Raw genomic sequence first — 19,142 nt, forward strand, 5'->3', positions numbered from 1 at the left:
AAGACCTACTCCAGGCTTGTGCTGCTCTTCATGGCCTGCAAAAAACAATATGGTCTTGCCTTCACTACCAATTCAGCCGTTTGTCGTCCATCTAACCTCACTGACACCAAGGATGTCCAACCGATTTTCATCAAATGTCCGTAATAGCTGAGTGAGTCTTCCACTCTGATATAGAGTGTAGACATTCCACGTTCCAATTTTTGTAATATTTCTGGCAGAAAAGATCATTTCTGACATCAGACATCAGACACCGTTGCTTTCCTCTGACGCAGTCATATTACCTGGAGCTGAACTTCTGCTCATTCGATCAAAATTTCTGCTTATTCTTGCTGTTTCCATAGCATTCATAGTTTTTACAGGGATGGATTACTAATTCGACACCCAAATTTTACATATACTCCAGTAAAATTTATTGAAAAAATCCTCAATGATTTTTGATTAAAAAAAAATCGAAAATGACAAATACTTTAATTAAAAGCAAAATCACTGAACAATAAATTTTTATTATAAATCATTTAACTCATAAATATATACTATATGTAATCACCAAATATCTTGAATCATAAAGAAGGATAAAAAAATTGAATAGTTTTCAGATGATATTTGTCAAGTTGACTAAATTGAATGTAGAAGACACATTAGATTGAATTTTGCAGCAGTGTGCAGAAGCTGTTGAATTTTAAGCTTCAGATTTTTATATGTAAAAAATTACAAAAACAATATCATCCTGGAACAATCAGTTAAAAACTCAGGACAAGGGTATACAGTACTAAATTAAAACTGTCCCTTAGTAATATCAGAACGGTTGACCACTCTGTTTCAGATAGAAAAAAGTTCTAAATTGCTCAACTCTTTGAGGCACAGAAGATTTTCCCTAGTTGCACAGAATTATTTTTAATATAAAAAAATGGAAAAAACATTTGCCAACTAAATGACACACTTTAAATAAAATATTAAACTGTATGACTATGAGTAACTTCAACTTTTCGAAGTGGGTTAAAATATATCCCACCATGGATAAAAAGCTAAGCAAAAGGTGGGACAGTTTTTAACCCACCTAATCCCAAAGAGTTAAAGAATTTTTATTACCTTATTCATTTTTTATTAATGCTAATAGTACATAAGCTTAATTATAATTCAAAAATTAATAAAATTAATTCATTAATCACTGGAAAACTTATTACTTTACAATAAGAATAATAAAATTTAACAACTAATAAAATAAAGAAATACAATGTATTTTTATTTTAAACTTGATTTTTTTTTTGTCAAAAGATATTACTTAAAAAATTTTCTGTATTTATAAAAAGTCATTTTAAATACTAAAAAAGAGTGTAATTTTCTTACGGAAGTATCTTCATCTTCAGCTAATGGAGGCTGAATGGAAATCTGTTCATCATCTTTATGACTTTGATTATCTTCTTCCAGATCTATTTCAAATTCCTGTTTTGGTGTTGATCTAACAATAGTTCCCTTTTCTAAGCATCTGTCTCGAATGCAACAACTAGAACTATATTGCTGGTACCTAGAAAGATAAAAACATTAACAATAGTTTTCAAGTTTTAAGTATTTCCATTATTTCTATAAAAATGTTATATTTTCTAAAAACCATCTCTTGTTTCATTTGCTCAATCATAAAAATTCAAATTATGCATTAAAACTTTAACCATTAATTTATCAATGAGACCATTTGTTTAAAAATTATAACGAAAAAATATTCTCAAAATTAAACTTTCATTTTTAAATATAAATGTGATAAATTTTACTTACATATAATTTTAAATTAAATTTATAAGCCTTAATGAAAATACCAATTTAATTAAATGATTAATTGGTCTATAACAACACATTAAAGCAATTTTATCCATTAAAGCAGGTTTCACCAACAATTGAGACTGCCACCATAAGGGAAGAGAAACAATAATTCATACGACACTATCCATTATAAAAGTCAGGACAGGAAAGAAATCTGTATCTAGGATAATGATATGTTGATATCGTACCATTAGACAAGTCAATGACTAGAATTAAATATTTTTTGGAATCATTACTAAAGTATTAAAATTTTTGGAAAAATTTTAAAAAATACAACAAGATAACAAGCAAAACACTAAACACAGATAAAAATGAAATATTTTTATAAGTTTTGACAAAAATATGATAAAAACAATAAATTGCATATAAATTTAGTGATAATCCAATTTTATTAATAAACTAAAGATACTTTATGAATTAAAAACAAAAATAGATTAATAAAAAATTTGGTTCTTGCAGCAAAACTTTCTGCAGACAAATAAATTTCTAAAATAACAATATGTAGTATATGTAGAAAATTCAAGAAAGAATTGACACGTTTCAAAATAATTTTATTGGAAAATGAATAAAACTATAAAAATGCAGTATTCACCATCTAGAAAGGCAACTAAGAAAAAAATCTCCACTTTTCAACATTTTAATACATTTAAATCTTTATTACTTAAGCATTGCATTAAGTAAAAAGAGACAAAAGGTATTTGCATTATTTTTGGACATCGAAAAAGCTTATGATTCAATTAATATTTTAATTGCACAAAGGAAAATGTCCAAATATCGAACAGATAAAAACTTGTAAATATCATGGGTCTACTGTTTGGCCATTATAAAGTAATTAAACGGGAATCTATTCAATGGTCATCTTTTGAAACACACCATGGTCTTTTACAAGGTGATCCTAGGTCACCATATTTGTTTAACTTTTATATTTCTGATTTTAATAATTGTTTTGAAAGAGACAAAGATGGTTTCTTAATTGATAAGCATATTATACATTCACCTTCATATGTAGATGAGAGTATTGATTGCACCGATGGCAGCTGTGTTACAAAAAAGATGTTAGCCATGCAGAATTTTTGTAAAGAACTAGGGTTAAAATTAATCCTAATAAATCATGTTTTGGTATTTCGTAATGGAGGTAGACTTTCTAAGAAATATATGTCATTTTTTATTAAGGAAGAAGAATTGAAAGTTGTTTGAGATTAAATTCTTAGGGGTTACATTAACCCCTACTCTATCTTTCAAGAAACAGTATAAAATATGTATATGGAAATCTAATACATTGATCATAATTATGCTTAGATTATTTAGACAACTAAAATTGAGAGACCTCACCACACAGTTTAAAATATTTAATTCTATTACAATGAATTCTGTAGGTTATGCTTCACTGATTTGGTGTTTATCTAAATATCAATGTTTAGAAGCAATGCAAAATAAGTTTATTTGGAAGATGTTTTCATTGGAATACAGTAGAGCATCGATTATCTGAATCAATTGGGACTGGGGTTGTTCAGAAAATCGATTTTTTGGATAACCAATTATGTACGAAAAAATACATTATTAATATAGTATATTAATATATCCCAATAATAGTATATTAATATATCCCGTGTGAAATTTTTCTCCGTTGCACGTCGCTACATGTTGAGTTTTCATTGATGTTAAACCTAACAAAAATTTTTATAATAATAATCGTGGCTATTGTATCGTTAAAAATTATTTCTTTATTTTGTACAAACAAAATAAATATATTGAAAAATATAAAAACAAAAAATTATACTTTAGAAGTTAATCTAGTATCAAAATGTTCCATTCAGCACGACACACGTCCGAACACAGTCCAACTGGAATGCTTTTGGTTAACTGATGTTTTGGTTGATCAGCGTTTGGATAATCGATGCTCTACTGTATAACATATCTGGTAGAACTCTCTAATTAGAGCTAAATACATTTAGATTGTGTCCATTCTATATAAAAAGAATAATTAACTTTTTAAAACAAAATAAGAGATAATGAATTGTTACCTTCAACTTTATTAAAAATGTTACACAAAAAATGCAAAAAAGCTCTTGTAAAAACAATTGGGTAAATCAGTTTTCTTCTATGTTGAACAGATATGGGTTTTCCATAGGACGGTTCTTGGAAACGAAATGAGTGATATCCTTTGAGTTTCCGATTAATTCAGAATGCTTTTGAGATATTTTTGGTGCAAGACATAGAAGAACTTAGAGAGATAAAAAATCATAAATGGTACAGTGTCATCTTAAATTATCCACATATTATTAATTATTTATTTTTCAATCTGCCATTCAATATTAAAAAATTTTTCATACAGTTGAGATTAAATAAAGATTTTGTTATATAAATAAATAACGACTAACCCATTACAAAGCTATACATCCACCAAAGCCAAATTATCGGGCTAGAGTCGGCTATAATAAATAAATAATTAATATGACAATTTGGCACTAGAGCTTGGCGTTAGGCGCCATCTCTTACTAAACTTAATAATTATAATTAAATTAAATAAATAATTTTAATAATTTGGAACTGGAGGAAAAGAAATCGGCCCGAAGCGGGACTCGAACCCGCAACTTCTGCTATCCATGCAGACACGTTACCAGTTACGCTACCGTCGTATGGTCGTCGTGTTAGCTTATATATACTGGAGGAGGAGATCGGACCGAAGGTCCGGGTAGCGTAACTGGTAACGTGTCTGCACGGATAGCAGAAGTTGCGGGTTCGAGTCCCGCTTCGGGCCGATTTCTTTTCCTCCAGTTCCAAATTATTAAAATTATTTATTTAATTTAATTATAATTATTAAGTTTAGTAAGAGATGGCGCCTAACGCCAAGCTCTAGTGCCAAATTATCATATTAATTATTTATTTATTATAGCTGACTCTAGCCCGATAATTCGGCTTTGGTGGATGATTTTGTTATATTGAATAAGAGTTCATTTGATTTATCTAATGATAATTGTCATAGATGTAAGAAGTTCAAAATTCTATGTTTTTTGTTTATGTAAAGAAGGTCATGCGTTACAATATAGATATCACCTGTTAAAATTAGAAAACATTAAAGATGAGGAATCTATATGTATTCTTTCACAGAGCTGATGTAAAGATAATATTTAATTTGCATAATTATTTTCAAAAGTTTATTGCATGAGATTATATGATTCTCCTTGTGTTAAAAAAAACATAAAAGTTTTATTGTAACAGAGAATTTAAATATAGTTGCAGATTTTATAACAATAATAGAATTGATTTCAGTTTGTAATGACAATACAGTTTCTGATCATCTTTAATTGTATTAGAATATTGCAGCCTTATGTTTAATGATTTGTATTTATAATTAGTTTAAGTCTGATATACTGACATTGTTATAACAAAATAAGCCAACATTGTTGTATTTCCCCTAAAGTAATGGGAAAATTATTCCTTATACAATAAAAGTTATTTGAATTTGAATACTCATGCATTGTCTATTTGGTAAATTTTTACAAAACACTACTACAAACTGCAGAAACAGTCTTCAGAACTCTGTAATTAAATGATGCATTAAAATTTATTTAATGTTTTATATATTTCCAGAAGAAAAAATTTCATTGGCACCAAATCTCACATGTGTAACAATATTTTATAGAAATAAGAATACTAAAAGGATATCAGTGATATTATTTAAGCAACAAAGGGGACTTAAGAAGAGGTGCATCGGGATGTTTAAAAACAAAACAGTATTTTGAGTTGCCGTTTCATGCGAGGGAAACTGAACTTTACAATTTTGATTAGTTTCTTTAAAAAACAAAACATTTGAAATGATTTCTTTCACAAATATCTTTTATCATTTTAATCAAAATTGAATTTTCCATTGTCAGAAATCACACTCTATTTGCTATGTAGAATATTCATATTTTAATAGTTTAAATATAAAATTAATATACTGTTGAAATGTTTTTATTTTTGAAGTTCAATTTAAAGATATCTGATTGAACAGAAAGTTCTCGCACTTTTTGGAACTTTCTAGAATAACTTTTTTCTGGAACATTCTAGAATGTTCCATGGTAGTATATAAACAGGTCGGGGTATGTGCTATAAGAAAATACCAAATCCTGTGCTCTCACTCTAGTTTGCCATGACCAACCAACATCTGCTAACCAAAGAGCAAGTTCGTCTGCTCCTCGTTTATGACTATCATTCTAACAAAAAATCAGCCAATTCTATCACTGACATCAATGCTGTGTTAGGCCCGGACACTGTCGCCAGAAGAACTGTATATGATTGGTATGAACGCTTCAAAAGTGAAGAACCCTTACCCAAGAAGATCATGCTTTGTCTTCTGGGATTCTAAAGGAATCATCATGTTCAAGTTGCTGCTGCAAAAAACAACCATCAACGCAACTTTCTACTGCAAACAACTCAATGTCTACAGCAGAAACTAGTGGAGACCTGCCCAGAAACCAGAACACCATCCTGCTGCATGACAATGCATGGCCACACAGCTAGGCAGACCCACCAGAAGCTACTGGACCTGAACTGGGAGGTCTTGCCCCACCCACCATATAGCCCCGACATTGCACCTTCCAATTACCACCTGTTTGCCATGCTCGACCGTTACCTGGCTGGCAAGGAGTTCAATAATGAAGCCGACTTGGAGGCCAGCCTGACCAACTTCTTCGAGTCGCAGCCACCAGAGTTTTATTGAGATGGCATCCATTCCTTACATAAGCATTGGCAGGAAGTGGTCAACAACAACGGTGATTACATTGATAATTGAAGTCAATTCTGTACATAAAATTTTCTTGGCTAAATAAAATGTGTCCAAAAGGCGAGAACTTTCTGTTCAGTCAGATAACAAAAGGTCATAATATTAAATAGCATAAAACAAATATTAAAAAATGTATAATTTGAAATTTCAAAAGTTATCAGATATTCTTATATTTTTATATCAGTAGAGTCTGAAATAAATATAAAAGCACCAAATGATATTATAAGAAGTAAATATATTAAAAATTAAATCATAATATATATTAAAAATATAAAAAATTTAAATATAAATGATAAATTATAAAAATATAAATCATTAAACATACCTTCTATTTACAACAACCCAATCAGAAGTATAACAACGCACACAATCTCCCACATAAGGATCAAGATCAGAACCGCTGAAAATGAAATTATAAGTGTTATTTTTATTTGATATAAATATAGATTAGTTTACAATATTTTATTTACATAATGGAATAAATATCAAAATTAATTTCTTTTAATTCCAATTAAAGAACCAATAGGAACATATATGATATTTAAATTAAGCAAGATTCTACTAATTCTAACAAACTAGGCAAAAATAAAATTTACTAAAAGTATTTTTGTATTACATAAAGTGAAAACGTCATCAACCGAATACATAAAGATATTAAAAAGTTCAATTATCATCTTAGTTTGAGTACATTTGAAAATTTATAATAATAAATAAAATTATTTGCAAAACAAAAAACATTTTAAAATAATAATAATTTTCTATAAATATATTTTTCAGAAAAACGGAAATGTAATCTATGGCAGTGTGAAAATTTATTTTAAAATATAATTTCATATCTCAGAAAGTAGCAAAAATATCACATGTGTGACTATTAAATTAATCACACATGGATGAATATTAAATTAATGCTTAAATGTTAACACCAAATTAACTTTCAGCTTACAACTTGGCTAATTAATTTCTTAACTATTATGTTTATGGCTGTTTATATGACTATCCATTTTTCCAGATTTTTTTTACTACAAGTCCACTGTTTTTATTTGCAAAAATAATAATGAGATTTAATTATATGAAAAGAGTTTGAGGAAATATGGCTGTTACACGAACAATGAAGGAATTTATATCATTCCTTACAACACTTTGATACATGTCAACTCTTTTATAATGTAAGTTTTTAGAATACAGGTATACCTCGAGTTATGTCGTTTCGAGTTACGTTGTTCTCGATTATACGTTGTTTGTCAAAAAAGTATATGGAAAAATAAACATCAAGTTTAAGTCATTTTATTTGACTTTACATCCGTCCGCCACAAATATTGAAGTCGTAATACCACTAGAAAAGTGTTAAAAGCACATAAAATCATATTAAAATATGTACATTTACAGTAAATGTTAATATAATCATTATAAATCCTAGAGAATGAAACATGAAAACGTGTTTCTGTGTTGTCACCTTATTTAGCGGTCTTTAAGTGCTCATTATTGGCGTTTTCCACCGTAGTTTCGACTTATGTCGTAACTACACAAGCAAATTTGACTTACGTCGTCTCTGCTGGAACCAATTACCAACATAAGGCAAGGTATACCTGTACATTTCTTAAATTTGTTATTTGAAATTGCAAACTTTTCAATTTTATTTATTTTTATTCTAAAAAATTAAATTAAAGATATATGGTTAATTATTTGATATTGTGGGAACTGACTACAATATTAGAGTTTGGGAAGTCTCAACAGTCTCAAAGTCCCGGGACACGAGACAACCCACGATCAAAATCCCGGGACTTCGAGAATTCTCAGAATAAAATTAGAATAAAGTTCATTTTTGGTGAGATGTATCAATAAAAAAGCAATTTTAGTAAAAATCAACATTTATTGAACATAAAATCAAATCCAACATTTATAACGTTAATTAAAGTCTAAACAATTTGTATGTTTAATTCTTATAATCATAGATTCATTTTTTGACAGTAAAATCTTATAATTATAAAACCAACTTAGTAATCATACTAATCATTAATAACCATCACCTAGTCTCTATTCATTAGTCATATAAATAATATAATAAACTAGCAATTAGACTTCTTTTCTGATTTAATAAAATAGGCATTTAAAAAAAATCAGATCATTTACAGCTTTGTCTGACCAATCTGTTTCTGATTTTTGTAATAATGCCTCCGGACAAGGAGAACACACTTGTTTTCAACAGATGTCGGTTTTATTGTTTTTAAAGCTTTATAAATTAGTTCCAAACTTTCAAATAACTGAAACTCCTTTTTTAATGTTGCTCTTGATCTTTTTGCACGAATTTCGGGTACATTTTCTTCGATTTTTTGATTGCCTGTTCCATTTGACTTTGAAACGACTCATAGGGTTCGCTGTGTACTATAGAGCTACTGGTATTGGGTTCGGCGTCCATTATTTCCAAATCTGGAATTTGGATACGAGGGATATTTTCAAAAAGTCTGCAATACAGATCTTCCGCAAAAGTAATAAGTGCAGTTTTATTCAAATTCGAAGTAAAATATTCTGTATTTTGCAACTGACGCAACACAACCGCGCACAGCACTTCACCTCATAAAGTGAAATTGACGACTGACTGACTGAGCTGATAGTGCTGACACAGACAGTCACAAATGTCACAATCTCATCACGAAAACGTCACAAAATAACAATATGGCGGCGAACGTATTTATTGTGTACTCATTCAGTAAGTTACATAGGAGTATCAAGTAATTACTCGTTAAGCTAACAGATGGCACTCTCAATGACAGAGTGCAGGAAGCTAATAAACTTTATTATGACCTTTTAAAAATAAAATTATTACAATACAATTTCAACAAGCGTGTCTCGAGTCTTGACCCGAAAGTCCCGAGACCCGAGACAATTAAATTTAGAAAAAGTCCCGGGACTTCGAGACACGAGACATCGCGGACCCAAACTCTATACAATATGTAGGCCTAACCTTCCTCCCATGTAACTAATCAGTTCTTTAAACTCTATTTAATACTATTTTCCATTATGTTTCTTAGTTTAATTTTATCTGTTAAGTTTAGGAATGAATGATGTATCAATATAGTAAGTCAAGGACTGTCTGTTTTATTATAGAATAAAATGTTAAACTAATTTAGATTTAGGCATCAACTATTACCTGTAAAGATATTTTCAATAATAATAAAATTTTACATTTTTTTGTTGATGAAATAATTTAATAAATTAATCACAAATCTGACATTAAAAATGAAACTTTATGGTATGAGATTATTTGCTTGTTTGCTAAATATTGACTAATAACAAGTTTCGTTTATATTTCTTTCTTCCATAATTATAATATAAAATGCTATGCACAGTCAACTGTTCAATATGATTTAGATCTAATCTTAAATAGTTAAAAAGATCAATTATTTTGCACTTAGTCTAGATCAAATAGACACATATACGTGCGGGCTTATCATACCAGTGTACATAATTAAATTACAAAATCTTTAATGATTATTTAACACCTACTAAAAACTGTACAATAAGTTACAGCTCTTTTTGATGTATATGTGTCTATTTGTTCTAGACTAAGTGTAAAACAATATTAAGGGCCAAAAGCAATAGATTATTCCATTGAAGACCAATTATACTCAATTCTTTGGGAATATTAGTTCATTAAAGACTTTGATGATGTAAGTACTTAAAAATTTTTTCCACAGTCCTTACAAGTCCTTAAAAGTATTTAATTTTTAAGGGGGAAACAAGTGGGAATCATATTAATATATTAAGTCAGTGGTTCAAAAACTTGCAGACCCTTTTATAAAAGGTATATTCTGGCAGATTCCTGTTTTCATCTGTTAGCTTTTAGTCATTAATTAATAAACTATAATCATAATAAGCATCTAAGGTATATCATTTAAATCTTAATATAGTTTTAAATAATATTTTTAAATATTTGCTAAGTTATAAAATAAAAGCATTTTTAGAAAATGAGCCTGCAGATCAGACAAGTATCTTCTGGACTACCAGGGACCCATGGACTAGTTTCAAAACCACTGTATTATATATACGAAAAATTTCCAAATGAATATAGAATATAGAATTCTAATAAAAAAAATTTAACTCACAATAGAAAGAAAAAGAATTGAAATTATTACACATATATTCAATTTTATGTTATACACATAATAACTATTTTAAGATTTTAATCACAAAATAGTTCTGAATATTAAGATAACAAACAATAAAAATAATTAATAATAAAATAAAACTGATTTACTCTTCATTTTCAGGTACTATTGGTCCTACAGTACGAATTTTTCTTGGAACTATACCCACTTCAATATCATCAGGTGGAAATTCTAATAAATGATGGATAGGATCACGGTCTGCTTGATCCTGATGTTGATTCAAAAAGTCTTCAAAATCCAACGGATCAACAACATCACATAATGGAATCTATTCAAATAATTTTGAAATTTTTAAAAATATATCTTTATGCATAAATAAAAAACTCAATGTATTAAAAATATTACTATAATCCTAAAAATAATCTGTAAATCCCAAAGCATTAGAAAGATAAAATGAAACTGATAAACAATACAACTTTAATATAATTATTGCTTCTTTATCTTTGTAATCTTTCAAAATTAACAAAACTGCTATTTCGTTATCTAAATACAAATATATATATATATCCTTTGTACATATACAAATGTACGTACAGTATATAAACAAAGTTTTGGGACAAGGGCATAATGCACATTTGTTAAAATTTTTAGTAGAAGCCAGAAACCATCCAAAAAATCATATTCTGCAATAAAGCCAACACATAACATCAATATTATCAATGCCTTAGTAATACCATTTTACTAGACAATGTAGTGTCTTCTTTAACATTTCTTTAATACTTTTTATTGATGTGATTTTGCATCATTTTTTGGATGTCACTTATTACTATGTGGAAGTGTAATAAACATTTTTGAGATTATATATTATTGTTTGGTTCCATACTTTCCCAGGATAGCCTGTATTTAATTATAATGATTTTTCATCATTTGTCTTCAGGTAAGTGATGATAACTCAATTTCACATCACATATAATTCTATAAATATTGCTCAAAATGAAAAAAGGTTTTTTATTCTTAATCTGTGTATAAGTGATGTACTTTATACAAAAAAAGAATTGGCATGTTTAGTACAATTTTTTGTTTCAACAACAGCAGAGAAAGTGTTAAGTAGAAGTGGAAAATGTTGTAGAATTCAAGTGTGAGAAATTTATGGGTTATATCTTCTGCCAAAACATCATTGATATATACACATTTTTATTTATAATATAAAATATAATATTCAGTATCAATACTGGTATAAGCTGGAACTAGACAGTAACTAGAACTTGTTCCTTTGACTTTATTTAATGTTATCTAATGATAATATTATACTTACACTGTTTTGTGTTGCACTACCCACATTTCTGGAGACATCTCGACTTGTAGAACTTGTAGCAACCTGTCTTCTTACATCAGCACTCGGCTGCCTAAAAATTATTAAATATAGTTAATTTTAATTTAAAATGATTCATTTGAATTTTAATAACTCACTGTTCTCTTGATTAAATTAATCCTACTCCATATAAAACAAAATCTTATAAAATGTACTGTACCTTCATTACATTATGAAAATAATAAGGTAAATTATATGCTGATTTTAAATTGCAATTATTAACTTGCACCTAAGAAGCAACAACTACTTTTATAAGTGTGGAAGATTATGCAAAAATTTTATTTTTATTCTAGCAATTTTCCACAGGGTATATACCATTACAAGTTATATGCACGAAAATGTGGTATTTCCTGTATTTTCAGTTCAATTTTAAGTACAGCTGACCCTTGATAATCCGACAGGTATGGGACCAAAGGGGTGTCGGATTACCAAAAGTGTCCGGATTACCGAAAGTGATTACATATTTGGCATTGTTTTGCTAGCAGTAGCCTACAATATTCCTACATTTTGCATGTATGATAAAATGCTGCCTAGGTTAATATGGAAATGAAACACCCATTTCGGGTAACTAAAACATGTTTATTAAAAGAAATATGGAAGCCAATAAATGTACATACAGTATGTATAGGCATAAATAATACAGTACGTACAGAACGTACTGCTCATGGAAAACACAAAAAATGTGTCATCGTGTAAGAATTGGGTGGGGAGATTCATGTGGCGACATCCTTCTGTGCAAGCAGACACATAACGGGACGGGGACTACAGTGACCTCGACGAGCAGTGCATCGGACTACGAGCATGTCGGATTACAAAAGCGTCGGATTATCAAGGGTCAGCTGTAGTGTAATTTCTGTGATTAAAATATTAGCTACAATGTAAATTTTTAAAAAAATTTTGGCTTATGAGATGAAAAAATCTTTCTAAAAATGTTATTTTTAAAACTTTCTTTTATTTTAGGCTAAGGTTCTTATAGAATAGACTATGACTATATCATAGAAACAAAACAAAAACAGATCTAAATACAAAGCCAACAACTTTTTAAACAGAAATGTTTTCAAGAGCTGATCAATTTTAAATTAAATAAATTAAGATTTGAAATTAAAACTATGTTTGACAGTTTAAATTCAACAATGTTCTAATTTGATTAGCAATTATAAATAAATCAACAAACTACACGTAAAACATTAACTATCTTGCTTTATCAAATAAAACATAATATAAAATTATAAAAATACAAATTCATTTATACTCATTACAATAACAATAACAAAAAAATTTGTAAATTATATACAAAAAGTAATTTCATAACACTATTTATTAATATAAACATTATGAAAAAATTATTTGTAAGTTTATTTATTCAACTTTTACTTTGTTCAGAATAAAAAATAAACAAACAGAAAGCAGATAAGGCATGCTTATTTTCTGTTTGAATATCGAAAAATAAATAAACAAACAATAAATTAATCTCTAAACTAAAGCAATTATACAAACTTCACAAATAACTCTTTTTATAATACAATTTTTAAATTATTTCCAATTCCACGTATTGTTTTAAATAAAATTCATTAATAATAGACCTTATCACGCAACTGCTCGGATATATTAAATAATTTTAATTTGATGTTTTATTAAACAGTTTAAAGGATAATGTTTTATCCGGATACATTCAAACTACACTATTTTTTAATCTTGAACCTCAAAATAGAATTTATGTAAAAATATATATTGTAATAATCTAAATTTTGAAGATTTAGCAAGATAAAAAGAAAATTCTGATATTCTTTGCATAAATATTAATAAAAATATAAAAATAGTTCATTTAGGATTATGCATGATACGTAAATGATCAAGATAGTTGTTTTCAACACAAAAATTAATCAAGCAGCAGATGATAGTGTAATATAAATTATAAAACTACTTTCAAAAATATAAAATATAAATAGAATTCTAAAATTAACCAAATAATAGGCCTTCTATTGTCATTGCTTATTGAAAAAGTATCAAATAATACTTGAAAAAATTCCACACTTATTGTATTGAATAAACTTTACATCAGATGGTATAATAAATTTTATATCTTATCAAAATAATATTTTATTGATATAAGCTTCAATTCTTATTTCTACCAGAACAGCTAAGAAATCAAATTTTCTGATATTTCTGCACAATTTATAAGTAGATCTAAAAATTTATTAATCATATCATCTTGAAATTGAATTCTCAGATTTGCTTTTCTGTTTGATTAGATAATCAAATAGAAAGGCATAATCAAAGAGCCTACTCATTTCAAAATAAAGTATATAATAAGTAATTGAAAATTTTATTTCAAGACTAAATAATTTAAAAGCATAAAAAACAAGAGATTTTAAAAAATTAAATAAATTGTTAATAAGTGAAAAAGAGAGAGAATATATTATCATAATATCAATCAATAAATAAAGAAAAATATTCTAAAGCAATGGCTCTCAGATTTTTTGTTTGTCAGCCATTCCAAAATGAGTTAATTTACCAATCCTTTTTAAGTTGATACAAAGTAAGAATCAATTACAAATTAATAACATTATTTTTGTATTAAACATACATTAAAATTCAAAATTGTTTTACTGGAATAAACTTTAAAAATAATATATAATAAAACTAAATGTATCATTTTTATTATATGTTTAAATGTAGTAAAAATAAACTCATCCACCAACTCCCAAATATCCCCTACTAATTTATTAACTTCCCATATAAATCAACTAGCCACCGGGATGGGAAACCATTCTACGGTATCGTTAAAGTCGTCGATTATATTAACAATTTATTAATTACATATTAATTTGACTTTTTGAAAATATTCAAAAAATCAAATTTTGACATCTGAAAATAATTGCAATATTTCAAAATTTTCAATTAATATTTAATATATCGAAGTACGGGACGTGCAAACTTCGTAACATTGTCGCCTGTAGAAGGGTCCGACCATCCGGCCGTATTTTTCGTACGGAGAACGGTAGAATCCCCAAGACAGCCAAGAAATGGGGTTCCCCCGGTGCCAAATGATCACGAAGACGACCTAGAAATACTTGGCGTAGAACTTTTCTTCGAGATTTGACGATGCTCGGTACGACTCGGGAAGAAGCCGAAGCCCAAGTTCACAATCGAAATCGACGGAAGATAATTGCTGCTACCTAGCATTGGAGCACCTACTACTACTACTATATTGAAGTGTTATGTAAATACATTATTTTAAAAAGTTTAAAAACATATATTATATTCTATTTAACCAATAAAATAACACTGTATTATTCAATCATAACTGAATAAAAAGAAATATTTGACATATTTACAGTCATTATAAATATGAGGAAAGATTACACACATGCAAGGCATTTACAGGTTTAAATTTTGCATTATAATAATCTATATATACAGTATATTTGTGAATTTAAATGGTGCATTTCATTTTCAATGTTAACAAAAACATATTTTTTAAAGTACAAAATAAAAGCTCAGAAATTATGATAATTATGTTATATTAGAAATTATGTTAAATCTTAGTTAATTAAAATTGTGCAATCATTAAGTTTATGCTTAACAAACATTTTAATTGTAACAAGGACCATTTATGTTTTGACATTACAATAAACAGTAATTGTGCTTCCTATCTTGGCTTGTGTGTTTATAATAGATACACACCGATTCTCTTGTTTACTTTCTTACGAAATTGCTAAAAGTGATATAAATTGTTTTTATTTAGGCTACACAAAACTTACTTTACTAACTTCTGGGCAAATGCTCTTTGGCCACTCGCCATTTCAGTCCTTGCTCCCTCCGATTAACAGTAACATGACAGTTAAATTGTCACGTGGTCTAAACGGAATATCTATAAAGTACTGTTTGCATCATTCATATGGCATTAATTAATATTCATCAAGTATTCGTCATTTATAATAAGCATCGATACATATATTTAAAATAGTTTTATATGCGCTTTAGAAAATCGATGAAATAGGCTAATATAAACCAGTTTGTTTTGACGTTTCGTAGTTACAGTGGAAGGTCGTACTCAGATTTTGTGTTTTGAGTACATCAAATACTGTGTATTTAAAGTTTCGTGAAGAATAAATAGTGTAACGCAATTACTATATTTTAAGGTAAACTCATTTACTCAAAATGTAACGCAATGTTAAGCGTATGACCTAGTTTCGAGGCGCTACAATCGACAGATAACACAGTGATTTCCAGTTACGTAGAGAGTTTGGTTTCTGTGTATTATATTCTGTGATACATATGTCGTAGATTGGAAAATCCGGCTCATTGTAAAGGGCGCCGTCATTTTAAAATGAGCCTGGCAAATTGAAAAATTATCTTCTATTTGCTATTCGGTCTGACATATCTTAAGCGTTTTGCAATCAGTCCACAGAGCTTTAGGCAATTAAAAAAGTGAACTTCAGTTTGTTCAATTAGCCTGATAGATTCTAGACATATTGTAATGTCAGCGATAGCATAACGCCCCTTTTTTCTTTCTGTGTTGGTCATGGCTTCAAACACGCTTTGAAAACATGATTTCGCTCAGGTGTGCACGTCTGCACGTAATGCACGTCTAAAGGTGAAAGTTGCTTTTTTGAGTTAACATTTATTAGAATTGTTTTCTTAGATAGTGTGAAAAATTTGAAGATTTTCTGTAATGTTTCTGAACACTTTTCAATTGCTTATATTTTGGCAACCGCATTACAGAAAATCTTGAAATTTTCCACACTACCTAAGAAAACACTTTTCTTTCGAACGAACTATTCGGAATTACTTCAGGTGTTTGGGGGCGAAGAAATCGGCCTCTGAAAATCGGCAACTTTGACTCCTGTATACATAGACAATCAGTGACTTTTTTACTTGGAGGGAGTTACGCCAGTGACTCCTGATATAAGCAATTGAAAAGTGCAAAAATTGCAAAAAACGCTGTATTTTCTTCTTTTTCTTCATCCGTCCTATCACCATTATTTTTAAATAAATCAAATACGTATAATCTTTCTCTATTTAAAAAACAATGTTAAAGACTTTATTTTATATTAGTAAAACTATCATTAATTTTATAGCAATAGGAACCACTACGGGTCCTCACTTTTCTCCGGTCCCGGGGGGAAGTCCCCAGCTTTGGTCTTCCGTTCAGTTTCGTCAGAAAATTCGGAAGATATTTTTACATTTCCGTCAGCATTTATTAGAAATATTTTTGTGTATATATCTTTCTGGTGTAATTCTGTAAATATCTTACACTTTTCCTAATCTAATTTTAGCGTAAAATCTATTTTCGAAACACTAACATTCCTTCTATTTTTCTTAACAGAAAAGAATTTTTTACAAAATTGAAAAATTGGACCAGATTCGCCTCCGCTAGACCTTCGGAAGCTAGATTTAAATTATTGCATGTATCGTCTAGTGCGGCGATTCCCTACCGGGGGTACGCGCTTGGTGGTTTAGTGGTACGCGAAAAAAAAAAAAAAAAACTAATAATTGCGGATGTACCGGTACTGTACTATGAGAACATTAGGATTCAGCATTGAGGCTTGCGATGTCACAGCGCTCGATGCGTTTTATATTCATCTGTGTCCTTTAACGTATTTCGATTTAAAAAAAAAAAAAAAAAAAAAGTGTTATTATACAGCGCTATATAATTGACCAAGGCAGGACTGTTTGACTAACATGCAAAATAAAACTTAGAGAAAATAGGTTGCAAAGGGGTGTGCAAGTCAAAAAAGGTTGAAAACCGCTGGTCTAGTGTACAGAAAAATGACGCCAGTCATTTTTCTGTCATATCCATAAAGTCATATCCATGCTTCCCAAAGCTTCGCGTAGCGTTGTTAATCCACTTGAGCATCGAAATCTCAATTGACCATTCCTAGTAATGTCTCCAGACTTCTCGATAATCTTTCGCCAACAGTTTCAAAACTCTTACTATTCCAGTTTCTTTCCTAATGACTAGGCAGAATCAGCATTAGCTTTTCGATAAACCAAAATCATCTAGCAACGAGTTGCGTAACTTTCCTGGTTGTTGAGATTTTATCTTAAAAAAAATTTATATTACTAATCATAATAAATAAAATTGCATGTGGCGCCATCTGTTATGAGATTTTATGAAAAACTCTTTGTATTATTATTGTAAAATGGCAAAACGCTTAATTTTGAGGGTAGGGATGAATTTTATAAAAACATTATGTTAATTACTAGTAAAATCTTCATAAGTCGGACCCCTCTATCTCCCACCCTTTGGACATTTAATAGCTTCAATTACTGTATATACAAGCTGCCTTGCCAAATTTCATTTCTTAATATTTCATTGTGCATGTGTGTGAGGGTGTGTGTATTTCCTTTAATATCTCAGGTCATAAAAATATTTAACGTGACAGATGAAAGTTGCTTCTCAGCATGAAGTTACCGAAATATGATGGCATTAATTATATAAATGAAAAAAACTCTGCTATTGTATGCTCCAAAATTTGAGAAATCCTAGTATAGATGACAAAGGTTTTAAAAATGTTTTTTGAATCTATTTTTCCTATCTGAAATCCATTCATTCGTGTGGGAGAAGTTACTTGATCCAATTGTATGTAAACATACTATTATAAAGTTATATCTTACAAAACATTGTAACTATTCAAATATATTAGCATTGATGCAAGTTATCAACAGTAATTGTTCTGTAAACAGGTAAATTATGTCAGACTTCCTGGATCTGTTTATATAATCTTTGATTCACTTCACCTTAATATCAATGATAAATTTTTGAATTTCATTAATATAAGTTTTTGAAGTATTTTGAATGACTGCTTTATGTTTATATTTTTTTGAGTGATATGTATTTCTGCATTATCTCCCAATTATAGTAAATAAGATTAAAAATGATGATTAAAGAGAAATCTGAATGTGTAAAGAATTATCTCTGCCTAAAATCACAATTTTATTATATATTATTATTTGCAATATTGAACATTTTTATTGAAAATATAAGGTACTAGACATATAAGTAACAAGTAATAATCAATTTCTCAATCAGAATATTGATAAAAATTTGACTTACTTTTGAAAGAGGTTGGAA

At 28.8% G+C, this 19,142-nt stretch overlaps 1 protein-coding gene across 2 annotated transcripts in view; it reads right to left on the reverse strand.

Moving 5' to 3' along the window:
- Zir (Zizimin-related) overlaps nt 1-15,949 on the reverse strand; it is an 85,798-nt gene extending 69,849 nt beyond the window's left edge. For both annotated transcript variants that reach the window (XM_067262303.1, XM_067262302.1), the window contains exons 1-5: nt 15,826-15,949; nt 12,005-12,095; nt 10,839-11,017; nt 6,909-6,983; nt 1,348-1,525 (exon numbers count right to left, since the gene is read on the reverse strand). In XM_067262303.1, coding sequence (XP_067118404.1) covers nt 1,348-1,525; nt 6,909-6,983; nt 10,839-11,017; nt 12,005-12,095; nt 15,826-15,866 — 564 coding nt within the window. In that variant the 5' untranslated portion in view covers nt 15,867-15,949. The remainder of the gene's footprint in view (nt 1-1,347; nt 1,526-6,908; nt 6,984-10,838; nt 11,018-12,004; nt 12,096-15,825) is intronic.
- Nucleotides 15,950-19,142: the final 3,193 nt, after the last annotated feature.

This window comes from Centruroides vittatus, unplaced genomic scaffold, assembly GCF_030686945.1.
Source record: "Centruroides vittatus isolate TY-2023 unplaced genomic scaffold, ASM3068694v2 contig_1427, whole genome shotgun sequence".
NCBI lineage: Eukaryota > Metazoa > Arthropoda > Arachnida > Scorpiones > Buthidae > Centruroides > Centruroides vittatus.